Here is a 27,341-nt window from a genome sequence, read left to right on the forward strand (position 1 = left end):
TCAAAGTAGCCCGAAGACAATTGGTAATGTCCGGCTGTGCCTTAGTGCAGTCTTGAGGGAGCGGTGAAAACGCTCAACAAGCCCGTTGGCAATGGTGTGGTACGCTGTGGTCCGAGTGCGGGAAGTGCCAAGAAGTGTCAGAAGGTTCTTGAAGAGTGCCGACTCGAACTGGTGACCTCGGTCGGTGGTGATAGCTGATGAGACACCATAGCGGGAAACCCAGCCGGCAACGAAGGCGTTGGCGATGGTTTCACTACGGATGTCGGGAAGAGGCGACGCCTCGGGCCAACGCGTGAGAAGATCCACGCAAGTTAGTAGGCATGTGTTGCCTTTTGAAGTAGGCCAGGGCCCCAAAGTGTCTACGTGCACCTTGTCGAAACGCTCAGTTGGTGCCGTAAACAAGCTGAGAGGGGCCTTGGTGTGCTGGTTAACCTTTGACTGCTGGCATACGAGACAGCAGCGCGTCCATTTGCGTACGTCCTTGTTTATGCCCGGCCAAACTAAACGCTGCGTCAGCAGATGTTGCGTGGCTTGTATTCCAGGGTGCGAAAGTCTATGGAAGGCATCGAAAACAATGCGTCGGAAATTCTCCGGGATGAGTGGAGGCGGGGTGTGCCTGAAAACATCGCAAAGCACCGGGACAGCACGCGATGGGATGGGTACTTCAGAAAGGTGCAGCCCGCCGGGTTTTTTTCGAAGGGCTATTATTTTGGCGTCATCTTGTTGCGCTGATGCGAGTGCGGTGAAGTCGACGTCAGCTGAGTTGTGAGAACTGGAGATTGCGGCGACACGTGAGAGTGCATCCGCGGCAGCGTTGTCGTGCACTTGCACGTGCCGTATGTCCGTTGTGAATTCCGCGACAAAAGACAGATGGCGGGTTTCACGGGGTGAATACCTGGAGTTAGACCGGATGGCGAAGGTCAGAGGTTTGTGGTCCATCCGGATATGGAACTCCCTACCCTACAAGAAGTGCCTGAAGTGACGTACAGCCATGTACATTGCAAGAAGTACTCTTCAAAAAGTGCTGTAGCGTGACTCCACGGCTGACAACTTGCGGGAAAGAAAGCAAGGGGTTTCCAGGCATTGTCCACAAACTGTTGCAGGACAGCTCCGACTGCTGCGTCAGATGCATAGGTCATTAGGCAAAGGGGAACTCCCGGTCTCGGATAGAAGAAAAGGGTTGCCTTGGACAGCTTGGTGTTGACATTCTTGAAAGCGGTTAGTGCTTCTGGAGAACAAGTGAGTGGAGATGCTTTTGGTTTGCTTCCCCTGAGCATGTCGGTTAGTGGGCGGGGGAGAGCGTCGCAGTTCGGGATGAAACTGCGGTAAACGTTTAGGAGGCCAAGGAACTCGTGGGGTTCGCGCATAGAATATGGCTGCGGAAAGTCTTCGATGGCCTGTACTTTTGAAAGCAAGGGGCGAATGCCATTCTTGTCTACACGGTGGCCGATGAAGTCTAGCTCGTGAGCACCGAACTCGCACTTGGCTCTATTGACGATAAGGCCGTATTCGGCACGGCGACTGAAGAGTTGGCGAAGGTGCTGAATGTGTTGTTCTGCGTCGCTACTGAACACAAGCAATTCATCGATGTAAGCAAAGCAGAAAGGTAATCCTCGGGTCACGGTGTCAATGAATGGTTGGAAAGTTTGTGCAGCGTTGCGAAGGCCGAAAGGCATGCGCACGTACTCAAAAAGTCCAAACGGCGTGATGATTGCCGTCTTCGGAATATCTGCCGGCTCCACAGGAATCTGATGGTAGGCCTTAACAAGGTCGATCTTAGAGAAAAGCGTTGCCCCATGCAGTGGTGCTGAGAAGTCTGCAATGTGCGGAAGGGGGTAACAATCAGGAACAGTGGCGTTGTTGAGCAACCGGTAGTCTCCGCAGGGACGCCAGTCTCCAGGTGACGGCTTTGGAACCATGTGCTGCGGAGATGCGTAAGGGCTCGACGACGGTCGAACTATTCCGAGCTCAAGCATGTGTTCGAACTCGTCACGTGCGATCTTGTAGTGATCAGGCGGTAAGCGTCGAGCTCGAGCGTGAATGGGTGGGCCCGTAGTGACAATGTGATGAGTGACTTCATGCCGGACGGGAGGGAGGAAGTTGGCAGGTCGCAGAAGGAACAGGAATTCCTCAAGGAGCTTGTCATAGACCTACTTCGACGAGGTGCTTGCGACCACCAAGAGCGGTTCCATCGATGCCATACCAAATACAGAGAGGTGCGTTGTAGCATCAATGAGGTGCGTGCGGTGCATGTGAACTAACAAGTTGTAGTGACGCAAGAAGTCTGCCCCAAGAATGGGGTAGGCCACTTCAGCGATAAGAAAAATTCATCGAAATGTTCCCTGAAGGCCAATGCTGAGTGACAGCGATTGTTCGCCGTAGGTAGCAATGGGAGTCTTGGCGGATTGGAAGCAGCTTGTGGTTTGCCTACGCTTGCGAAACACAGCTGAGGACGGTATTACGCTGATCTCAGCGCCTGTGACGACAAGGAAACCCAGTCCGTTGGTTTTGTCCGTCACAAAAAACAAGCGGCTTACTTTGAAACGGACACCACTCACCGCCTCTAGTGGTGCGCCGGGGAGTTTACCTGAAAAGTGCAGGGGGTTGTGCACTTTGCGCTGCTTTTCCAAAATTGCGATGATACCAGCATAAGCCTTGCCTTGAAGGCGACGGCGAACGGCGGCCCGAGAAGGAGCGGCCGCACGATGGAGAGTGTTGGCGCTGGGCTGAGAGAGCAGCGATCTGATCTGACAGCTTGGTGATGTCCCAACGGAATTTCTCACGCACGCTCTGCAGCGCAGGTGGAGACGGCGTTGTGGGTGCTGCTTTAGTGGGCCCGCAACGTTGGGGGAGTGATAATTTGAACACGAGACGTTCGACAGGAGTGGAAACGTGCATGACGGACTGGGCAAGGTGGGCCAGCTGACAAATGGATAAACATCTAGCGGTGGCCAGCACCATGCGAACGGAGGTGGGCAGGCGTTGAAGAAAAAGCTCTCGAAGCAAAGCTTGATCAAACGTGGCTTCCTTTTCTCCAAGGAGCTGTTGAAAGCTGCGCAGTAGCTGTGACGGTTTGCGATCACAGAGTTCTTTAGATTGCAGAAGCTGCAACCGTCACTGTTCCGACGTTGTCGTCCGCTGGATGAGTTGACTCGTCAGGGTGTCAAGCGGGGCGGTCGCCGGTGGTGAAAGAATCAGGTCGCGAAGCTTGGTTGCGATCTTATGCGGCTGCGCAGACACGAGGTGATTGAATTTCTGGCTATGCGATGTGATGCGAGCAACGGCGAACCGGCTGTTCGATGGGTGAGCCAGAGCTGTGGGTGCTCAGCCCAGTACTGGGGAAGCTTCAGCGAAAGTGCAGCCACGTCCCCCTGAGCGGCGGAGGATGTTCGATGGCTGTCATCTGCAGCAGTGGCTCCTAGCTGGGCATTCAAAGCGGTTGATTGTCGGCTGCCATGTCCGATGTCCGTAGTCACCAATTCTTTGGCAACAAGAGGAAATAAAAACGCCGAGCAACAGAACACATACATTATGAACAAGTCAGCAGCTGAAAGGCCAGCGGCAGCTGTGCCTGGACGAACGCTCATAGTTCCCGGGAGCACTGACTGCTCGCGCCACGAGGCTCGCACAGTGAGCACCAGAGTGGTGCTTCGTCGTTTTCGCTGCGTTGATGCTGCTACAGCCTAATCTGAGATCTTACCTCGTGGTGGTCACTACACCTTACCCTTCTGAGCACATCCACATTCTGCACGATACCAGGGTAATCGCATAATATGAAGTCTAATTCATTTTTATGCTCCGTATTCTGGCTCCTCCATCTCGACTTCTAGCTCATGCATAGATTATGCCGTTCTGCGATATCGACAGTAGGTCCCCCTGCTATTTCTACAGCCGAGACCATAGTTTCAAACGTCCTTGTCTCCAGCCCTACACTATAAACGAAAAAGAAATACGGCGCCCGGTTTTGATCCCACGACTCTCCAGCCGCAACGGGAAGTACGCGGCGCTCTTCCTACTGCGCTACAAACGCGAGACAGAAGCAAGTGCGACGAATGTGCCTTATGTCCTTGATTCATTCAAACTACGTCAAGAAGCTACTGATCCAACGAAGGCACGCGAAGCTGAACGTCAATAGAAACGACGAACTGAAAACTTTAGAGGAGGATGTTAGCGTCTCTTGGTCTGGGGGGTGTCCTGCGTTCGTGCCCCGTCCACAGCGCCTCTGATGATAATTGTGGCAGGACGCCCATAGGAATTGGCCAACCAAAACATCTATCACGAGATAGCTTCGCGTTCGACCACCGTCATCTTCCCGTAAGGGAACCGCCGAAGAAGAAGAAGGAGAAGACAAAGCTGGGAAAAGGAGGGCGTGTAAATTGCTTTCAGCCGGTGATGTCATCAACCTTTGCCTCACCAACGCTGACGGAGACTACCGATTCTACCACAGAGACGACAACATCGACAAGAACGTGATGAACGAGTTTCGGCGCCTCGAGAAGCACCGCCTACTCACCGTAACACAACAGTACTTGCATGCCTTTGCCACCGGTGTGGACCGGAACGCGGACTTCCCTCTGGCGCTAGTAAACACCAGATCACTCAACATAACGGCAACACAATGGAACCACACGGTACCGCCACGATGCTTCGCATCCTCATCAGGGTTCCCAACGGGAAGATGGTGTAATTTTTTTTACTTTCGCCATTGCTGACCTCACGCCTTCATAGAAGCGTGACTAACATAGAAGAACTAACTGGCCGTTCTGGCTATAAATGGGGGCGTAGCCATGTAAAAACTTGAGTTTGTACCTCTTATTGTGCCTAATTACAAGACCTGCTTCCCTTTCATTAGTGCTATGGTGTTCTTCTATGTTACCCGCTGTGTGCCTACGACGTGTCTGCGACTGTGTGCCTACGACGTGTCCATTTTTCAGCACCGTGAAGGCTTCACGTGTCCTCCTAGCCTCACTAAGAACTATGACATCCCATATAAGGCCTGTAATTCCTCGACCAACACTTCCAGACGCACTTCGCTAGATGAGGTCCTCATGTACATGTTCCCAATTCAGATTGTAATGGTGGCCTATCCGGCTCCAGGGATTCTTAGTACCCTCTGCGCCGTCACAGGTCTTACCACCACCGTGGTCAGTTGCTTCGCAGCCACTGGAGACTGAAGGTCTTAGGTTAATTGTCGTAGTCTTGTGAGGTTGCGGCCATTACTAAAGCAGGGTGGCCAATCCTGCTCTGGTGAAGGATTTCGTTACTGGCAATAATCAACGGGGTCAGGCCGCACTCCAAGCCCCCTTCTGCAATTGCATCAACAAGCTGCTTTTTAATCCGGTGGGAATTGTCCGGCAGCGGGATTCGAACCACGGTCCTCCTGCACGCCAGGTGGACGCGCTACCCCACTGCTGCAGCATATTTGCCGTAAGGCCATTTCATCTTTTCTGCTGCTGGTTACCCTGAAGGTGCTGTCGAATAAGTTAAGCCCGGCTAAGGCGTCGCGCAATTGACGCGGAGCAACACTAAAACAGGCCAAAACAACCGCCGCTGAAGCAAACGACAAAGTTGTACCACCGACGTTGCCACCGGCGAGCAGACACTCCAGCTCGTGAACGCTGGGCCAATTCGCCGTGCCATCCACGTCAAGTGTGCTCTGTGAGTGAAACACTCCGTTTCACCCTCATTTCCCCACACCACTGCCTCCGACGCATTTTGAGTTTTTTATCCCGCACGCCACCAAAGAACCGTTGGCCGGTACAGCTCGAAAGCTTTGCTTTAAAAAGCAGTCGACCTAACATTAAACTCCGTAGCACCTAGGGCGTATTGCTTAATTTTTTTTTATTTTGCCTAAAACACTTGTAAACAGATAGGTTATGACCGATAGGGTAAAGTCATAAAGCCTTGGTTTCCTTAATTCAGCATGCTCACAAAAGCTCTGTCGCGGTGTGCGCAAGGTTTACCCATTGTTACTAAGAAACTCGATGATTTACGAAGAGAACCTCGTTTTAATTGAACTTTTCTTGTTCCGATTCTTCCGATATTTCATTGTTTAATGCTTATGATTACACGAACATGCTTCCCACCACAGTTGAGTCATTTGGCGTTGGGAAAATTATAGGCTCCTTAAAGACTTATTCTGCTGCTGGTGTCGATGGAATTAACGCGACATTTTTGAAAAGAACTTGCACCTACTCGTCAATAATTCTTTCAAAAATTTTTCAACAGTCTTTGCAGTCAGGAGTTCTTAACGACGATTGGATAATTGGGAAGGTCGTTCCAGTATTTAAATCTGGTAACAAACAGTCTCCTCCTAATTACCCACCTATATCCATCACAAGTATTCCTTGTAAAATATTTGAAGATGTCATATTCTCTAACCTCGTTAATTTTCTTGATTCAAACTCATTTTTTTACTGAAGCACAACACGGATATCGTAAGCACTACTCCTGTGATACGCAGCTTGTATCTTTTACACACAAAATACACGCCATTCTTGACAACCATTCCACTGTAGATTGCATTTTTTGGACTCCTCTAAGGAGTTCGACAAAGTTCGTCATTAATTACTACTCCACAAACTCAGTTGCCGTAATATAAATCACCACCTTTTAAAATGGATCGAATGCTTCTTACTTAATCGACAGCAGTTTGTTGCCGTTAACAACTATGACTCACCCCCAATTACTGTCACTTCTGGAGTTCCCCAAGGCTCCGTGCTTGGCCCATGATTATTGCTTATATATTGTCACGAAGACAAGGACGAAGCAGTTGTCTTGAATGAGAAATACGTTTATTGGAGCGAACTTGTGCTCCCCTAACAACTCAAAAGAATACAGAGGCGGCGAAGCAGCGGTCAACAAAGTGACTTGCACAGGCGAGTGTCGTCGAATCGAATGCCCCGGCGTCCGCACTGCAGGCTTTTTATCTTTCGGCGCGCGTGGTTCTCGAAACGTCGATTCGCATCGAGAACATAGTAGATCCAAGAAGATTATTCTGGGCTGTTTACGTTAGATCGGAATGCTCTCCCTATCACAACAGCTAACACATACAGCACAGAAAGATAGAATGGAGCACGCGCTTCCCTTGGCGCAGAGGTAACGCAGACCGGCGCAGCCGGGCGGTAAAAGCAAAACACAAATAAACAAACCCAATGTATGGTTCGCGGCATTACCCCCCCTCTAAGAGTGCATCGACCCGATGCTAACATAAGCGACAGTCCGAACAAATGAAAATAAAAGTTCGTCATCGTCCGTAGAAAGGTTTTAGGCGAACCACGTGGACGACTTCAGGCCGCCTGCGTTGTCGTGATGTGCCGGAGTCACCATCAGGGATCACTTCGTAGGTAAGTTGGCCAACACGTCGTAGAATCTGGTAGGGTCCGAAATACCGTCGTAGGAGCTTCTCACTGAGTCCGCGTCGTCGGATGGGAGTCCAAACCCACACAGGATCCCCTGGTTGTTACTCGGCGTCTCGGCGTCGGAGGTTGTAGCGGCCCGCATCCACCAGCTGCTGGTCCGTTATACGAACTCGAGCGAGCTGGCGGGCCTCCTCCGCACGTTGAAGATATCCGTGGACGTCGGCGTTGAGGTCGTCGTCTTCTACGTGCGGAAGCATGGCGTCGAGCATCGTAGTCGGCCTTCTACCGTAGACAAGCTCGAACGGCGTCAGCTGCGTCGTCTCCTGGATAGCCGTGTTGTACGCAAACGTGGCATACGGAAGCACTTCGTCCCAAGTCTTGTGTTCAACGTCAACGTACATTGACAGCATATCTGCGATTGTCTTGTTCAGACGTTCTGTTAGTCCGTTCGTTTGGGGGTGGTACGCCGTCGTTCTTCGGTGATCCGTGTTGCTGTAGCGTAATACTCCTTGCATCAGCTCCGCAGTAAATGCCGTTCCGCGGTCTGTGATTAGGACTTCCGGGGCTCCATGTCGCAGCACAACTTGGCTTATAAAGAACTTTGCCACTTCTTGTGCAGTCCCCCTCGGAAGAGCGGCGGTCTCTGCGTAGCGTGTCATGTAGTCTGTCGCTACGACAATCCACTTGTTCTGTGATCGTGACGTAGGGAACGGGCCTAAAAGATCCATTCCAATCTGTTGAAATGGTCTCGATGGGACGGCGATCGGTTGTAGAAGTCCGGCGGGTCTTGTCGGCGGCGTTTTTCGTCGTTGGCAGTCACGGCAGCTCCGGACGTAGTGGGTGACGTCAGAGGTAAGGCCGGGCCAGTAGTACCTCGCCTTGATTTTTCCAATAGTTCGGGCTGTGCCGAGATGTCCGGAAGACGGGTCGTCGTGGCACGCTTCCAAAATTTCGTCACGAAGGTCCGCGGGGATGACGAGAAGGTAATTCGCTCTTGTTCCGGGGCTGAAATTCTTCTTCACGAGGACGGAGTTTCTCAGGCTGAATGCTGGTAAGCTGCGTTTGAAGGTCCTAGGAACGGCAACGTTGCATCCCTCGAGGTACTCGATTATGACGCGTAAGTCGGGGTCGGCACGCTGCTGGGCGGCTAGGTCGCTCTCCGTCACGATCCCGAAGAACGCGCTGTCTTCATCAGAGTCTTGTGGTGGTGGGTCGACGGGGGCGCGGGACAGGCAGTCGGCGTCGGAGTGTTTCCTGCCGGATTTATAAACGACTGTAACGTCGAACACCTGCAGGCGCAAGCTCCACCGCCCAAGACGGCCAGAGGGGTCCTTCAAATTGGCGAGCCAACACAGCGCATGGTGGTCTGTTACAACCTTGAATGGCCTTCCATACACGTATGGGCGAAATTTTGAAATCGCCCATATAATAGCCAGGCACTCTTTCTCAGAGGCAGAATAGTTTTTCTCCTCCTTCGACAGACCACGGCTGGCATAGGCGATTACCCTTTCGCAGCCGCTTTGCTTTTGGACAAGGACGGCACCCAAGCCTATATCACTGGCGTCCGTGTGCATTTCCGTTTCGGCATTTTCGTCGAAATGAGCGAGCACGGGCGGGCTTTGCAGGCGTTGTTGCAGCTCGCAGAATGCTTTTTCTTTGTCGTTTTCCCAGCTGAAAGGGGTGCTGTCTTTCGTCAAGCGCGTGAGTGGCTCTGCAATGCGTGCGAAGTTTGCGACGAAGCGCCGGTAGTATGCGCACAACCCGAGAAATCTTCGCACGCCCTTCTTGTCTTTCGGCCTAAGGAAGTTCGCGATAGCTGAAGTTTTTGCCGGGTCAGGTAGGACTCCCGCGGCGTTGACGACGTGGCCCAAGAACTTGAGTTCCTCGTATGCGAAACGGCACTTTTCAGGCTTCAGCGTCAACCCCGACGTACGAATGGCCTCGAGTACAGACTCCAACCTTGCAAGGTGTTCGTCGAAAGTCCGGGCGAATACCACTACGTCGTCGAGGTATACGAGGCAGGTGTGCCACTTAAGGCCAGCTAGCACAGTGTCCATGACTCTTTGAAACGTCGCTGGTGCTGTGCACAGCCCAAACGGCATCACCTTGAACTCGTATAGGCCTCCTGCGCTGCCCAGGGGGCGCTGCGCAAGCGGCTTCCGGGCAGTACTTCCGGGTAGTACAAAGCTGCGCGGGTCCCATAGGATCCCGTGTTGACAGAAGCAAAATGAGCTCGACGCTCACGATTATTTTGCGACGTGGTCACCAGCTCATCCCCGACGCGTCCGATCTATTTCAGCGATCAACTTGGCATTAGGGGAAAGAGCTTTGCAGCGCTAAACACGTTTACAACGCCGACGAAAGTGCCGGGACCATGACGGCGTCTGCTACTCGCAGGTTCACCGATCGATGGTCGTACGAAGTAAATTTTAAGTGAAATTTCTAGTTTAAACTAATACTCTAGGTGACAAATACTTCTCAGAAACAGCCGATCAAAAACGAAGAGTGACGCAATCGGCGATGATCGCGCTTAAAAAGCCAGCGAGCCCGGCGGACCGCAGGCTCGCCTGCTGCGGTGCGCCGCTCTTTTGCGTACCTGCACACTATGCGTGCACGTTCATTAAACAGTGCTCGTTTGCGACGCCGTTACGAATACATGGTGCAGCGTTAGCTTGCCGTTTTGTTGCGTGTCTCAGTGACAAAATGCCGCGACCGTCAGAAGCGTGAAATCTGTTTTGCGATTCCGAAATGAGTGGCCGTGAAACAAAGTGGTCGGGCGAACTGAGAAGCCGCTCGCTTTCCTTGTTTGCTCTAAATTTACTTAATTACGCTCTTGCATTATATATTCCAAGTTCGCACTTAATAGGCTAGAATGAGGGTCAGCAACGTTTAGAATTGTAGGGCCGAGTTGCATGCAGCCGACCCGGCGGAGGGCTGGACGGCAAATTGGGTGGGAGGGGGAGGGGGGGCTTTGGCTTTGAACGCAAAGAAAATAGCGAATTGCCAATAATATTTGACAACAATCTGGGGGGCAATTCAACTGGAAGCGACCAATTCTCTGTTCTTGTCTCGCTGCCTAACTCCATTTGAGGACAAAACTGGCGTGTCGGCGTTCAAATTGTTAGCGCGACGACCCCTGCACTAGACGATAACCAACATAATATGATCGTATGTAACTATTGGGGCCTACGCGGCTGTTATGTTATGCAAATATAGAACTACACATCTCTGCAGGCAGCGGGCGTGCGATTTTGTGCTTGTTTTGTATCCTTTATATAGCGCTTAATTTGTTTATTTGGCGCTATTGCCCCACCTACTCGCTAGTATACATGTGTCCTGCCATTCGTAAATCGTGCGGCGTAAAACGTTACGCAAGAATCATTTAGTTTGCGAAAATACGAAACAAAATTTCCACTCGTTTCAAACGCGGTGTCAGGCCAACAGTGTCAGCTGAGTCGGCTGCGCAATTCTTGCGTTCGCTTGCATGCTCCCGCTGAAGCAACCTTTTGCAGTTACCTCAGGATATAGGATGAGCAGCGCTCCGTGTTTATGCTACTCGTTAACTTTCCTTTGTTCGACCGCACGCAAGAAGAAAAAACTATCTGTCGTCAAACAGTTAAACCACCCGACCTGTCGATACTGTCCCACGCCGCGACCACCGCGACAGCGCTCAAAAGAAAGCCGACAAATTGGCTTCTTTTAGCGGATATTATTTTGTTTAGCCTCTGCAACTACTTTAACGGCTATTTCATACAGTATGCAGTCATTTAAACACGCCACAAAGCGCCACTACCAACTTTCACTCTGGCTTGTAATTGAAAGCACATTGAGGGCGGCGAGGGTCGTCTGCTTTTGTACTACCCAGAGGCGTCGGCCGCTAGGGGCGCTGCATGTCGCCAAAACTCCAGCGCAGGAGGCCTATAGACCGTCTGGGGTTATAAATGCAGTCTTCTCTCGGTCTCTCTCGTCCACTTCAATTTGCCAGTAGCCGGTCTTCAGGTCCATCGATGAGAAGTACTTCGCGTGGCAGAGGTGGTCGAGGGCGTCGTCGATTCGGGGGAGGGGGTACACGTCCTATTTCGTGATTTTGTTCAGTCGCCGGTAGTCAACACAAAACCTTAATGTGCCGTCTTTTTTCTTTACGAGTACGACGGGCGCAGCCCAGGGGCTTTTCGATGGCTGTATAATGTCGTCGCTGAGCATGTCGTCGACTTGAGTCCGGATGGCTTCCCGTTCGTGTGAAGAGACGCGGTACGGTGACTGTCGGGTAGGTCGGGCTCCATCTTCGGTTATTATTCGGTGCTTCGCTAGAGGGGTCTGACGTAGTTTTGCGCTCGACGAAAAACATTCGCTATAGCGACGCAGCAAAGCCAATAATTTGTTCCGTTGTTCTTGCGGTAGCGCCGGATTCACGTCGAAGGGCTGCGGGAGCTCGAAGGTTTCTACGGGGGTGCGTTCAAAGTCGGCGACCGCGATCACGTCACTTGCTTCTTGCGTTTCTTCAAGGAATGCAATTGCCGCGCCCTTGTTTAAATGCTGGTACCCCTCGGTGAAATTAGTAACCAAAATGTGGGATTGGTGTTCCTTGAAGCGCGCAATGCCTCTTGCGACAGACACACCGCGGTCGAGAAGCAACCTTTGGTCACTCTCCACGATAGCGCCAACGTCAGGAGCAGCACCTCCACCAGATGTCACGAAGACAAGGACGAAGCAGTTGTCTTGAATGAGAAATACGTTTATTGGAGCGAACTTGTGCTCCCCTAACAACTCAAAAGAATACAGAGGCGGCGAAGCAGCGGTCAACAAAGTGACTTGCACAGGCGAGTGTCGTCGAATCGAATGCCCCGGCGTCCGCACTGCAAGCTTTTTATCTTTCGGCGCGCGTGGTTCTCGAAACGTCGATTCGCATCGAGAACATAGTAGATCCAAGAAGATTATTCTGGGCTGTTCACGTTAGATCGGAATGCTCTCCCTATCACAACAGATAACACATACAGCACAGAAAGAAAGAATGGAACACGCGCTTCCCTTGGCGCAGAGATAACGCAGACCGGCGCAGCCGGGCGGTAAAAGCAAAACACAAATAAACAAACCCAATGTATGGTTCGCGGCAATATGTTAACGACCTTCCCAATTGCGTTAAATCCAATATTCACTTGTGCGCTGATGACTGCGTTCTTTTTAGAGAATTTACCAATAACAGTGACATGCATGCACTACAATCAGACCTAGATAACATTTCCACTTGGTCCGAAAACTGGCTCATGACCTTAAATATCGCGAAGTGTAAGGCAATGAGGATAACACGTACATCGAGCACCATACCTTCTTACTTCATTAAAGGACTACAATTGGGAGTAGTAAACAATGATAGATATCTTGGAGTCCACATATCAGACAATTTAAATTGGAATGCCCACATTGATCACAATATTAATAACGCTAACCGGACCTTAGGATACATTAGGCGAAACTTCGCTTTGGCCACCTCCTCCTTAAAGTTACTTCTTTATAAAACACTATTTAGAACCAAACTTGAATACGGAGCCGCGATATGGGACCCAGACCAAACATACTTAATCAATAGACTTGAAATGGTTCAGAATAACTCTGCTCGTTTTATTCTCTCCAACTTCTATCGCACCGCCAGAATATCATCTATAAAAGCTAGCCTCGATTTGCCTGATTTAGTAACCCGTCGCAAAATAAAACTACTTTGCTTATTCCACAAAATATTTTATTATCCCACATTAAGAAACAACCTAATTTCACCACCAAACTACATATAATCACGTTGCGATTATGTCAACAAAGTTGCCATCCCTATGAGTCACACGCGTTCGTACGCATGTTCATTCATTCCACGAACATCACGCGACTGGAACGGCCTTCCGGCAGCAACTGTTACCGTCGTAAGCAATGGCGCTTTCCGATCAGTCATCACCAATCAAAACCACTCCAATAACTATGACTGATTATTTTCTCTTGTGTTGGTTCGATCATTCTTGCAAAAGCAAAGTTGGCTTCTTCTTGTAGTTATTGACCCTTTGTGCACAGAACTTGTGAGCTTTTTGTTATTGTGTGTGCTCGCGCAACTCCTCCTTTTTGTATGTTTGCTTGATATGCACTGTAAGCCGTACTTGTTCGTGTATCCTAAAACCCACTCCCCCTATATTTCTTCAGCCCTGAGGGTACCTGTAAATAAAAAAAAAATATTTCCATAAAATCTCGAGAACGCAACCCTTTTCTTTTTAAATGAGACACACCACTTTTACATCTATATCCGATGTCTTGTTTACGTACTTTATTAGGACATCGGATGCAAGGAAGTTTGCAATATGGTTATACATCTTATCTTATTTTCAAGCGTGCAATCTTCTTGTACCCCACTGTACATTTTGTGTATTTTACACACCTTTGGCAAACAGCTACTTCATTGTCGAGTATAGTTTGTGCAGAAGTATCCTCCATTCTGTTCTCGAACATAGGGGCAGTCCACCGGACAGGAAGTTGCACTGCTATCTATGTCACACTGCGCAAAGCAAAAACAAAAATGTCAGACGTTTACACCGATACGATCTGCTCACCCAGCATACATTCTCTGGTGAATATTTATTTATTTATTTATTTTATTTATTTGAAATTCTCACCAACAGCGCAATGGCCTTCTCGGGTGATGCATAGAATACAGACATATAAGGCATACAAAAGAAAAGGGAAATAATATGAAAAGGGAAATAACAGTACAATTATATGGGTATATATATACAAAGAAGGAGAGCAATAAAAGAGACAGAGACCTTTTCTGAGCAACAAGAGCACGGAGATTTTGTGTACACTAAAGGGCAAATACAAGCACAATCGTGATGATTCTCTTCGCTCCGACACACAAGAACAGAGGGAGAAGTGCATGTGCGACCGCGCTATAGAACATGTGCATTCAAGATGGAAAATGTTTCAAAGAGGGTCTGAGCAGCCCATAACTCCGCCAATATAGCGAAAAATGTTGATCAGATGCTTGATATGTTTTGCGCGATTTATCCTTGAGATGTCCTAGACATTTCAGCGAGGCAATGTCTGGTATTTTTTAGGTTAGTAGATGAAGCCAGAAGACGCTGTTGTGCAAGTCACTGCTTGGAGACAAGCAGGTACCAGGCAGCAGCACAGCTCGCTTTCCAAAACATCGTATTGATATCAATAATTCTACAATTAGGGGTGCCATTTTATTTATGCTGCAAATAACTGACCGGAATTCATAGTGTATTTTTTGCAAAAACAATGTTTATATCACCTTGTACAATTTGAGGCCTTTTCAAAAGAACAAGAGCGCAACTTTGAGGCCTGTAGTCTACAGTTATTAAAAGGTTTTGGAATGACCTGTACAAAACAAGGCAAAAAGTGGTGTACCAGAGACTATGTGAACTTTTTTGTAAAGACAAGCCTTTCACAAACCCACAAATCTCTTGCGGCGAGGCCCTTTCGATAAATCGGAAGGACCGGCTGAAAGGTTTCAATGTTACTGTTAAAATTTATATGTAGCAAAGTAGACTGCATTTCACTAGATTTTAACTAGATATTTTTGTCACGCGTAACCTCGGTAAAAGAATGAATTTCACACATATCAAGTTGAGACGAGACTTTAAGGTAGGTACATGTAGTGGGAAGGTAAAAAAATAGAGAATAATATACCGTAATTACCCGATTCTAACGCGCACTTTTTTTGCGGCAAAATAGGTCAAAAAATTGCATGCGCCTTACAATCGGATACAAAACCGAAACTGCCGAAACAACAGAAATTATGTCCCGCCCATCGCCATCGCCATCTCACAATGGCACCAAAGCTTTTAGCAACGATTTTACAGACGCAGCATAAGTATAGTGCCTAGAATATTCTAGGCACTATAGCGTAGACGCCTAGGCTTTTCTGACGGCGTTCACACAAATAGTCAAATTGTTCCACTTGCGCGCTTGATAGCAGCAATGGCGGCAGTGGCTGTCACGCGTACAAAACGAGCGGTCGGGTGAAGCGTGCGAAGAAGCTCGCAGGATGGGCGTGCGAGGCATGGGCCACGATCCCATCGATCATGGTTGAACGTTAGTTATGAAGTGTGGCATCGCGAACGCGCTTGACGGCACCAAGGACGAGACTTTGTGGTCAGCGGAGAGCGACGAGGAGTGAAATGAGTGAGATTATTTCGAGAAATAAATCGCCCGTTTCTCTCGCATTCGTTTTTCTTGCTCGCAAAGTTCCGTGCGCGTTATAATGGGAGGTGCAAATTTTTTCTTATTTTTTGCCAGGAAAATCGGGTGCGCCTTAGATTCCTGGGCGCGTTAGAATAGAGTATTTACGGTAGTTGGAAATAAAATACTTACAAAAAAGATCCCAAACGGCTTTCAGTCCTTAAACTACAATAGTGTCCTCACGTTCTATTATTTGGCGCCTATAGGTTCTTAAAGGCCATTTTCCTACCCCAATTTTTGTTGTTCTGTTGCACCATATAATTACGGCAGTCGGGTGTGAAGTGTCGCCAAGGTTGCTCTCTGAGCGCAGCGCCGTGAAGATGGTGACGGAGCCAGTTGGCGAAGCCACGGGTGCGTGTGTGCCCATTCAAGCCGGTGCTGAAGCCAGCGGAGCGGAGCCGCTGTTGTCCAGGCGCACACGCGTCAACTGCTTGAGGAGGCCAACGAGGAAGTGCCACTGGTGCCCTGCGGGCTCCCATACCTCGGGTCCCGCCTCCTTCGGTCGCCTCGAACCACGATCTCTACTTCCATCTGCCCTTCGTCTTCCTTCTCCTTGTTCCTCTTCTTTTCTCACTCAGTTTCCAGAAATGTCTTGCTTTTTTATCTCCCCTTCTTTGTTGTCATCCGTCTTCGCACGCTGATTCGTGATACTAGATAAAACCACAAAATAGATTTAACGGTATCGCGGAACTCAGGAAAGGCATACTCGGCAAAACGTCTCCAAGCATAAAACGAGAAGATATGGCGCAGCTCAGTAGTGACCTAAAATTGATCGATATGTTTGTACCATTTTAAGACATTTTTTGATGCCCTAGCATGAATGGCAATAATACCATTCCTTCTTTTTTTGAAAGTTTCAGTAAGTCACTAGCGAAGTTCTCGCAGTGTGAGGCATTTTTCCTCTTCATAGCTTAAAAACACTCCATTGAGCTACCTGTAGTTTTATCATTTCGGGAATACTTGTTGTCAAGGTTCGTGTTGTTTCAGGTTTTAAGCTGAAGACAAAGTCGGCAGGAGCAATAGAGAAACATGGGGATAGGAAAAAAGTGAAGACGGGAGGAGGGTTATAAAAGTATTTCCAGGAAGTAAAAAATTGTGTATAATGTAGCAGTTGTACGGTCAGGTAGAAGCCGCAGGTTTGGAAATGTACGCTCGTTATGTTTTGTAATTGCACGCACTAGAATTTTACATCGGTTTATTAAGGAAAAGTATCAGCTACCCTTTAGCCGAATCAGCTTCAAAATGAAAACGCGAAGCTGTTAAAATCTAGTCAAATCCTATACGAACCAACACAGAAGCGAGTGTGTCCACATCACACCCGATTACCATGCACATAAAGTATTTTTTATCGCGACGGTTTACTGCACTTCGGTTCTGCTCTCAAGTGCTGACCTGACACGGCAATTCCACGTCCTTCGTTCCGTTCAATTATCGTCGTCGCTAGACGGAGGGGCGCCTTTTTGTTTATAATTTCACACATTCATGCATTCTTTAAATACAAGCTGCTTGGTTTAACGAGCAAAATTTGTTTGCAGGTGCCCACCAGAAGCGGTTTGAAGAGAAAGAAAAAGGTAGTGTGGTCAAGAAACGGGTAGGTTCCTGCGGGGAAAGGTAAAGGGTCGCCAGTTATCGAAATTGCATCTTGGGATGACCTCTCAAAACTCATCTAGATGCCTTCAACTGACTTGAACACGTAGTTTCATGGAAACAGTTGCTGCTTTTTCACAAAGTGTAGGGACGAAAATGCTGCATATTACATTTTTCTGTGACACACAGAACGCATTTCTGGTTCAAAAGCTTTTTTGGCATTCCACATTATTCCAAAAGGAATAAAAAACAGAGTAGACCACTTAGAGCTTCTGTTGACTTCCGCTGACGCTCAATATTATGCTCTATTCGTCACTGAAACGTGGTAAACCGAGCAAGAAGGCCTGCCTTTCTTAGTTAGTACGTTTGTCGCCCTCTGATATAAAAAAAAATAACAGCCGGACGGTAAATAATAAAACATAATTTGGCTAGTTGGTACATTACTAAGGGGAGGCTTAGCACAGGGGAGATGAGGACAGTCACATACGAAATGGCGAAAGAAGCCAAGGTGTAGCAATGTACGTGGATAAACAAAGGTTTACTGCTGCATAAGAATCTTCCTTAATTGCTAAAGATATTGAGTGCGAGCAATGCGTTCAAGAAATTTGACAGTGACGGCTGTTTAATGACTTCCCGCTCGAGACAAGAGAACTTTGTGCAGTTTGTTATAAAACCTCTTCACGTCAGTTTGCTGCCACTATGACCGCCTTAATATGATGGGGGATGTGTATATAAGCTTTAGCGCAGATGATGCATGGTCATCGCAACTAGATTACATACGTGCCTGTCATAAGTGCACAAACTATGTTAGGCTTCCCACAAGGCGCACCGCGAGTACTGCAACCTTAATCAACAATTGTATCTCGAACCTAATTCAAAATGTCGTATCTGCAGACATTCTTCTATCAGATATTAGTGACCATCTACCGGTATTTCGCTTCGGAAAAATTGGTGTGGGCAGACGTCAAAAGCCCCTGGACTTGAACAGCCTCGCAGAAGGCAAGGGAAATTTTGGAGGCCTATCATATAAGAAAGAAGCGAGAGGGATGCGTGAGTGATACATCGGTGTTGCTTCATAAACCAGAGATTAGGTTTCTTGACATGTGTCTGTAGTAGTGTGATAGAGCCGCCTCTAAAGATTGTATTGATTGAAGGAATGCGCATGTGTTCAATAAAATTTAAAAGTAAAATTTAGTTGAGAGTTTGCGATCGTCCCGTCCGTCCTGTGTGCGGTGTCTTTTTCGCGCAAGGCCCGTGTTCATTCACCAAGATGCACCAACTCACCCAAAAAGAAGTTCTTCTGAACAGTTAAGCACTAGAACACTTCCTACGAGTGGTAAGGAGGACTACGCTGGTAGCATGTTTACAACGAAAGTGACGGCAACAAAGCCTTCAATCTGTTCATTGAGAAAAATATATGCCATTATTTAGCTCTGCCAATACAACGACCAAACATTAAGGAGGTGCAGAAAACATAGACAACATCTCTTTTGTACCAATGCACCAAAAAGAAAAACATATTGTACAACACGTTACAAAAAACTTCTCAATTCCCTGAAAAATTCAGAAACAACATTCAAAGCGTATTAGAACAAGCTAAAATACGCCTTTATGAGCATATCTTTTCTAGTATACAAACCAGCCCCAAGCCCATCTGAAAGACCGATAACGAAATAACGAACAAAACACAGGCGAAGCAATTGCAGGATGTGAATATTGATCAAAAGAAACTGGTGTTAATGAATGAACAGTTTGTGTATGAGATAGTAAAAGCTGTCTGGTCACCACAGACAATCCGGTAGTGGCAAGTACTATTCTTCTTCAGCCCACCGATGCAGCAAAGGGGCGCTCTCTGATAAGTAAGCTAAAGAATGATTCTACTGCAGGACCTATTGGCAATAAAGAAGTGCAAAATTAGGTACGTGGCCAATGAAATCAGTGATGTGCTGGCCACACATTTGTACTTTTACAGCATGTTTCCCCGACCAGCTCAAGCATGCACATGTGACACCCATCAACAAGAATGGAGCATTAGATGACACGTAAAACTATCAGGAAATATGAATCCTGACTGCAGAAATTTTAACGCAAATATTTTTGACACACTGTCAATAATCATTAACGAGCATAACTTTATCCCGGAGAGTCCATACGGTTTTCAAAGAAAACAAATCTACAGAACAGTTTCTTTTTGGCGCAAAGCCCGCAATTGAAGAACAGCGCCAAAACAATTGCTATTTATGAAGAGTAGTGGGATGAAGCAAAACAGCAACGAAAAAATTCTGCTTGATCCCTCTTCCATACGAATTAGCAAAACACGAAAGTGAAAGGGGCCTTCACAGGAGCAGTTGAATGTTAAAGGAACCTCCTTCTTGTGCGAAGGGTTCGCGAGCCTGACCCCGCCAGACGAAGTGATGCCGAGACGCAAGAAACAACAACAACAACAAAAAAACAAGCAACAATGCCTCAATTTACGCGCGACCCCCGTACACGAAGGCGCTGGCATCGATGCGCCAACTGTCGGCGCTCATTAGCGTCATGATGCTCTACTTCGCTTCGCCCTTCCTAGACGGGGCGAACCATCTGAATGAGTCATGGGAAAAGACATCAGGAGCGTTCGTAGGGTTGCTCGCGTCTTGGTTCGTAGCGCAGCGGGAAGAGCGCTACGCAGCCGCCGTGGCGGCCATAGAGTCGTGGGCTCGCAACTGCGCGCCGCCGCGTTCACCTCCGTGACAGATATTACGTAAGAAAGACCTTTGTGTACCCGGGCATGAAACACTTTCGTGCTTAAAAGCTGCAGAAGTAAAATGCAAAGGTGAAGTGGAATAAAGGAACGAAACATAGCTGGTGTATAGGCACCCGACACTGAAGTTTGCCCGCGACTGCAGTGCCACCTCTCTCTGCTACTTTCAAACTTCGGGTCGGCGGATGTCTTACCGTGCGTTCCACGCACGTGAAAACACGCGCGCTGCGTGCCGTTCGACGCTGTGTGGCGGAAGTTTTAAATGCAGAGCATTTCTTTAACTCACGTGTAGTGTCCGCCGTCCGTCCGCAACAGCTCAGCGCGCTGGTGCGCCCTCTCCCCCACTCCTCCTCTCCCGCATCAGGCTACCCTCCTCGCTCTCAACAACAGGTCCGCAGCCCTCCCCCTACATTATATATAAAAAATAATAGTTATCGGCGCCTGGTTTTGATCCCACGACCCTGTGTGCGGAACGCAAGGTACATGGTGCTCTTCCCACTGCGCCACAAAAGCGACACAGAATCAAAGGGTACGAACGCGCCTTATATCCTTGACTCATTCAAACTACGTCAAGAAGCTGCTAATACACGGCAGCAGTTGCATCGATCTCGTCTTCACCAGTTGCTGCAACGCACGAGCACTGCTTAAAGACCCCTTAACAGTACACTTGAGCGACCACGAAGCCGTCGTTCTCAGCGTCTATTACAACAACAGCAACAAATAAATAAATAACGACTTACAATAACCTAATCTTTGCCTTCACTTCTTGCGTCACAAAAAAAAGAAAAGTTGGGCCCATCGCTCCGCGAGGGGGGACTCGAGTCGCGAAATCACCAAAGTAATAATTAATATATGAAAGAAATAATAATAATTATAAGTAATAAGCAATATTAGTTAACACATTCCCTACCACCCCACCACCACCCCCCAAACACTAACGTTAACGCAATACACCCACCCCCTACGCGAGGTGGGTGTAATACACCCACCCCCTCCTTATCCCCCTCGTGGGGAGATGGGCCCAATTTTTTTTAAGAACCATAGTTATATTCGGAATGTGCAGTGTGCGAAAGGGTCAAAAGGCTGCATGAAAGAATTCATGGCAGCGCCGCTACTGCTGCGTGAAGGACTGCCACAATCGCGAAGGGCAGGATGGCATAGTTTTGTACAGATTTCCCGGGCAGCCATGGGAGAAGGCGCTTCACAAGAAATTGACTTCTACAGTACGAATACTCAAGCAAGTAAAAAAGCCATAACATTTTTTTTTTCAGTGGATGGAGTAAAATTGTGAGTACGATTACCATTCATGTGCAGCGCAGACGCCAAGGGCCGTAAAACTAAAACGCTTGCTTTCAGTGTTTCATACACATCGCAGACTGCGATATTTGTGAATCTCATGCTGTAGTTTTTGCTGAACACAAGGTAATTAGGTTTCCGGGACTATTGTTTTATAATCAGTAAATTTTTTCAGCGACATTCATGGCACCGAATGGACGCCAAAGGGCGGCACAATAATATGCTGACAGCACTTCACGGGTGGTGCCAAATACAATGTCAAGACACATTCAGCCTGCTGCCTTACCTTGTTTTCCGAAGTATACAGAGTTCAGCCACGAATTCTAAACGAGAGCGTAGCATGATATCACAAGCAAAAAGGCACGCATAATTTGACTGCTTTAATACATTTTGCGTACTCTGAAAATTTACGTTAATATTTTTTACCCAGAGCAGATGGTGGAGGAGGAAATACCTTTATGGATAATGCTGAACGGCACGAACATATTGTACCGCAATTAGGCGGTAAGACGTCTCTAACATTACTCACAAGAAAGAAGCCGAAACTAAACGGAATCTTCGTAAACAACCCGCAGCTCGATCCGCTGTATCGGCAGAATTCACACTGGGTGGAAGTTGGTTTTGGTTATTTTGTCATCAGTTAATGACATTTTGAATGCGTTGTTAATCAGTGACAGCACCAACCAAGTTGAAGAAGGGCCGCAGAGAAAGTAACTGTAGAGTGGTGGCGCGCGGACAGGGAAAAGAATACGAACACGTCCCTGTCGTGGAGTGGCGTTGTATGCGCTGGAGTCGCTTTATTAGGCCATGATGCACAAAACAATTGCTACTGAATTGGACAGAAGTGCTGTAGATACGGTTCTCTTGCTGAGAATGGCACTTCGCAACGATGTGTACCGTGTCAATTTCTTTCATGGCGTACGCGTGCCTGGCAACGTACAATTTCTATCCCTTCTAGCACACGGGAGGCCGACACTATAGTAGCCCAGCCTTTAATTGTCCGGAAGCCAGACAGAAGCAATTGAGACATGGGGAAACTCTTCGCCAGAACAGTTTTCGAGCCCAAGACACCTTTCAAAAACAATTGCAGCATCGCAAACATAAAGAGCCAAAAGCTGTCGAACATACGAACGCGCGGCCGCCGGCTGGCGCTCACCCATCCACAGTTTGCCTAAGCTTCCATGGGGAGGCGCTGGGTGTGCTTATTCGTCTTGACGGCGGACGCAGCGGACGACGGACGTGTGTTCCCAGCGCAGCGACGACAGCCCAGACGGCGAATGCGATAAGTCTGTTTTTTTTTCTTAGGGAGGTAATGCTGTAGAGCAAGCAGAACTAACGTTTAGTGTTAGTAGTGTGATTAAGCACCTTTTTGAGAGTGCACCAACAAAGGAAGATGCTCTAGGCAAGCATCCCACGGTGTTTGTCCTTTTTTTCTAGCGTAGCACGTGCGGGAGAAAGCGGGAGTAATAATTTTGTGGACGGCAGTCAGGTAGCTCTGAAACATGCCGGCGAAGAAGAAGCCGGGCGTTGTGTGCATGATGTGGAGGCGGGAGTATCCACTCCAGGATACAAGGTTCGAGACAGTTGAGGATGCGGAAGGGCAGGACTTCATGTGAAGAATGTGTGTAATGGAGTCGCACCTCGACGGGCTAGAGCAGGAGAAGGAGCTACTGAAGGTACAGGTTGGCGGGTTAGGGGAGGAGCTGAAAGCCGAAAGGCAACCGCGGAAGGTGCTGGAAGGGAAGCTAGCCCCGCTAGAAAGCGTGTGTGTGCCGAGGGATGCCATTCCGGAAAGCAATGGCGTACGCCACTGGGCAAGCGCACCGAGGGTGCCTGGCTCCGAGGCGCTACGACAAGGGGAGGCTAGGGCCGCCGAGCATGAGGCAGCGGGCGGACATGACAGCGCCGGTCACAGAGAGGGGCCTAACGCTGTCATGGAAGAAGGGGAGGGGTCGCCGCCGAGCAAGAGCTACACAGAGGCAATCAGCGCGAAAGCCTCCGCGGTAAAAACACCTGCGCAGCCAAAAGAACCGAGCGGCGAGTCACCATTGTGGGCGACTCGAGAGAGAGAGAGAAATGACCTTTATTGCGTTGTCCGGCGGGGGGTGCGGGTTAGGCCACGCAGGGCTTCGCCGTCACCCCTGTCTATCTACCTATTCTAGGTATCGGGCTGACCTCGAAGCAATGGGCCTGGCCTGCGGCTCGGGCTACTAGGGGTGTCCCCGCCCCGCCTCCTGTCACCGTTCCCGAGGGAAGCAACCGGGGGGGAGCGCGGGTCCTCCTTTCGCCGTTGCCGCGCCAGAGCAGCCTCGAGCCGCTGGACGGCCCTGAGCTGGAGTCCGTGCTCCGTAGAGCCGATCATGTCGCGAACGTCCGGTGGGAGGCCGCGGCCTCCGTCACGCGCACAGTGTTCTTCGCAGCCCCACATGAGATGGGCAAGGTCCGCGGGCACTCGCGCACACACACTGCACTCACTTCGTTCGTAGAGGTCCGGGCACACATGGCGCGCGAGCGCCGGCGTGAGAACCATTTCTGTCTGCAGTTGCCGCAGGAGCACGGCCTCCCCTCTCGTAAGCCCCGGATGGGGGGGCGGGAAGGCTCGTCTCCCGTGCCTGTACCACCGGAGCGTGGCGCCGTAAGCGGTTAGGGGCTCCGCGTCGTCGTCGTCGTCTTGCTGTTTTTCTCCGTGCTCGGAGGGGGGTCGGGCGAGGGGGGGGGGGCGCGGCTCGGCACGTGGCGAGGTCTCGAGCCGCGGCGTCCGCCTCTTCGTTGCGGTTGCGGTGGCCGTTGCGCAGCTCCCGGCCCGCGTGGGCGGGGAACCAGCGGATGCTCGTGCTGTTCGCGCGGGCTCCCTCCCCGATGCTGGAGAGGAGCCGCGCGGTGCTCTTGCACACCGTGCTCCGGGCGAAGTTCGCTATCGCCGACTTGGAGTCGCTGAGGATGGTCGTCGTGCCCGGCCGGACCAGGGCGAGAGCGATCGCCGCCTCTTCGGCCTGGCGGGCGGTCGTGGCCCGCACGCTCCCGGCGCTGAGCAGTTCTCCCGTGGTGGCCTTCACGACCACCGCCACAAAGGTGTCGGCCCGCTCGCGGTACTTGGCCGCGTCCACGAACACTGCGCCTTCGCGCTCGTTGTACTCCTTGGCGAGCGCGCACGCTCGCGCCGACCTGCGCTCGACGTTCCGCTCCGGGTCGACGTTCCTCGGGAGCGGCGGCACGATCACGCGGCGGGCGATGTCGTCCCGCAGCGGAACGAGCTCGTCCTCCGCCGTGGGTCCGAGGGGCGGGCTCAGGCCCACCCTCTGTAGTATCTCCCGGCCCGATCTGGTGGTGCTCAGGCGTTCGAGTTGTGACACGCGCTGCGCCTCGCTGATTTCCGCCAGGGTGTTGTGCACGCCTAGGGACAGGAGGGCCGCGTTGCTGGTGCCGTTGAGGAGGCCCAGGGCCGCCCGGTACGACTTGCGGATGGCCGCGTCGATCCGGGCCCGCTCTTGGGTCCTCCACTGGTGAAAGGCGCCCACGTACGCCACGTGGCTCACCACGAAAGCCTGCAGCAGACGGAGGAGGCTGGCTTCCCGCATCCCCCGCACGCGCGTGGAGACTCTCTTGACGAGGCGCGTGGCGATGCCCATCTTCGTTGTCATTCGCTCGATCGTGGTGCTGTTGGTGCGGCTGGCGTCCACGTGCATGCCGAGGACCCGGATGCTCGGAACCTTCGGGATGGCCGTGCCGTCCCCCGCTCGCACGACGATGTTGCGCTCCGCCTCGGCGGCGGCGCGCTTGCGGTACCGGCCCGGTGGGGGCAGGATCAGCAGTTGGGACTTCTGTGGGGAGCACCGGAGACCCGTGCCGGTCAGGCTGGCCTCGATGCTGTTCACCGCCTCTTGCAGCGCCGACTCGATGTGGCCGTCACTGCCACCCGGAACCCACAGGGTGATGTCATCCGCGTAGATCGCGTACTTGACGTCGGGGAGCGCGTCCAGGCGCCGGGCGACCCCGATAATCACCAGATTTAACAGGAGCGGCGAGATGACGGAGCCCTGCGGGGTGCCGGTGCTGCCGAGTTCTCGCTCGTCGAGCTGCGTTCGGCCGATCTCCAGCCGGGCGGTGCGCCGCGACAGGAAGGCTCGGATGTAGTCGTAGGACCTCCGCCCCAGGCCGAGGCGAGAGACCTGGGCCAGGATAGCAGAGTGTTTCACCTTGTCGAAGGCGCTCTGCAGGTCCAGACCCAGGATGGCGCGGTTGTCCGCGGTGGGCACGGGTGGGAGTGCCAGCACCTCGTGTTGGAGGAGCAACATGGCGTCCTGCGTACCGAGCTTCGCGCGGAAGCCCAGCATCGAATCGGGATACAGCCCGTTGTCTTCCAGGTAACGTTGCCACCGGGCGTTGAGAACGTGCTCCAGCACCTTGCCTACACACGAGGTGAGGGAAATGGGGCGCAGGCTCTCGACGCCCGGCGGCTTGTTGGGCTTGGGAAGCAGGATCGTTTTGGCAGTCTTCCACTGCTTGGGGAGGCTGCCCGATTGCCAGCATTTGTTAAAAAATTTCGTCAGGGCTGTTATGGCTGCGTCGCTCAGGTTACGCAGCGCCTTGTTGCTCAGTCGGTCCGGACCCGCTGCCGATCGGCAGTTTAGGGCCTGGGTCGCCTGGCGAACCTCCCACTCCTCGATGGCCTTGTCGAGGGTGGCGTTGAGCGGCCCGGCGTACTCGGCGTGCGTCTCGCTCGGGGTGTCGGGAAGGTAGCGCTCGTTCAGGCGTTTGTGCACCCCCTCTTCCCCCAGCCTCTTGGTGGCGGTGTACATGATCTGGGCGAGCCGGTGGCGCTGGAACTCCTTACTCTTGCTTTCGTCCATCAGGTGGCGAAGGAGTTTCCACGTGCCTCCCCGGTGGAGCTGCCCGTCGGCCTCGCTGCATAGCTCGAACCACTGCTGGGCGCACATCTGGCGGCTGCATTTTTCGATCTCGCGGCCGAGCGCCGCGATCCGCTTGCGGAGGGTGCGGTTGTGGCGCTGGCGCTTCCAGCGCTGCTGTAGTGATCTTCTCGCCTCCAGCATGTGCGCCAGGCGGGGGTCCATGCGTGTGGTGTCCTCCGACGTCTCGATCTCCGTCGCCGCGCTCTCGGTAGCCGCTACGAGGCTTTCGGTCCACTTCTCGATGTCGTCGATCTCGCCCAGATCCACGGCGCGAAACTGGTGCCAGTCCGTGAGGCGGTGCTTGATGTGCCCGGCTCCTCCATCGCCGCCGTCGCCGGAGCGGAGCGGCACTGTGACCTCGATAATATTGTGGTCGCTCCCCAGGTTGTGGCCCGTGTTCCTCCAACGCGCGGTGCTTCGGCCGGGCAGGAGCACGAACGAGAGGTCCGGGTTGGTGTCCCGGACCGTTGACGTGTCGAACATGCGCAGGGAGGAGTAGGTGATTACAAAAAGGGTAGGGGAGGACAACAGTGTTAAGGCTAGCAGGCTTCCTGGAAAGGTGGTTAGCAAGGTGATGGAAAAGTCGAAAGAGCAGGTGTGGGACACAATGACAGAGAAGCACCTAGTGGTGATAATGGGGGGCTTAAACGACGTGCTTCAGGGACTAGGACGAGGCATAGCGAAGCAGGTGGAGAAGGGGGTCAATGAACACCGGGTGATTTCGGACGACGTACAGATCGCGGTCTGCACGGTGGCTGAAGTTGAGGGTAGAGGAGGCCACGTAGCAAGGGCAGTGGTAGAAGCCAATAGGAAAATTTGGACGCTCGCTAAAGCAATAAATTTTGAAGTGGTTGACCTCAACCGGGAAGTGCACCGTGCGGGGCGGGGCCGGGAGTTTGTTAGGGACGGAGAACATTTCACTCAGGGCGTAGCGGAGCCGGTGGGTAGGGGACTAGCGGCGCGGGCGGTAGCTTTTTTAGGGGGGCCAAGAGCATTCCGGAAGCAGGACTAAATAACAGGCAGAGTAAAAATGCGACAGGGACAAGTGATTGCGATCGAAGTCGATTGTACAGCGCAGAGGAAAGTACCGAAGTTAGCGCACAGGGCGCACAAAAGCTTAGAAAGGAGAATGAATTAGCTATGCAGGCAAGAGAAGCAGTAAGCGTCGTCCCTCAGGTGACCGACTCTTATCCCAAACATCGT

General features: G+C 51.0%; 1 protein-coding gene across 1 annotated transcript; it reads right to left on the reverse strand.

Annotated features, from left to right (window-relative positions):
* Nucleotides 1–26,621, reverse strand: LOC144164878 (uncharacterized). Its single transcript, XM_077695120.1, has 4 exons — nucleotides 26,271–26,621; nucleotides 25,808–26,030; nucleotides 1,185–1,816; nucleotides 1–438 (listed from the first exon to the last, which is right to left on the reverse strand). Exons 1-4 carry the CDS (start codon nucleotides 26,619–26,621, stop codon nucleotides 1–3), a joined length of 1,644 nt encoding a protein of 547 aa, XP_077551246.1.
* Nucleotides 26,622–27,341: the final 720 nt, after the last annotated feature.

Source organism: Haemaphysalis longicornis, unplaced genomic scaffold (genome assembly GCF_048455015.1).
Source record: "Haemaphysalis longicornis isolate Haplotype H1 unplaced genomic scaffold, Haemaphysalis longicornis Haplotype H1 scaffold_14, whole genome shotgun sequence".
In the NCBI taxonomy this organism is placed as follows: domain Eukaryota; kingdom Metazoa; phylum Arthropoda; class Arachnida; order Ixodida; family Ixodidae; genus Haemaphysalis; species Haemaphysalis longicornis.

Coding starts and splice junctions, on each gene's coding strand:
- LOC144164878 (XM_077695120.1), bottom strand. CDS start 26,621: ATGTTCGACACGTCAACGGTCCGGGACACCAACCCGGACCTCTCGTTC. Junction 26,031..26,270: donor GCCTGGCGCACATGCTGGAG/GCGAGAAGATCA, acceptor CGGCTCGCCCAG/ATCATGTACACCGCCACCAA. Junction 439..1,184: donor TCAACACCAAGCTGTCCAAG/GCAACCCTTTTC, acceptor GTATGCCAGCAG/TCAAAGGTTAACCAGCACAC.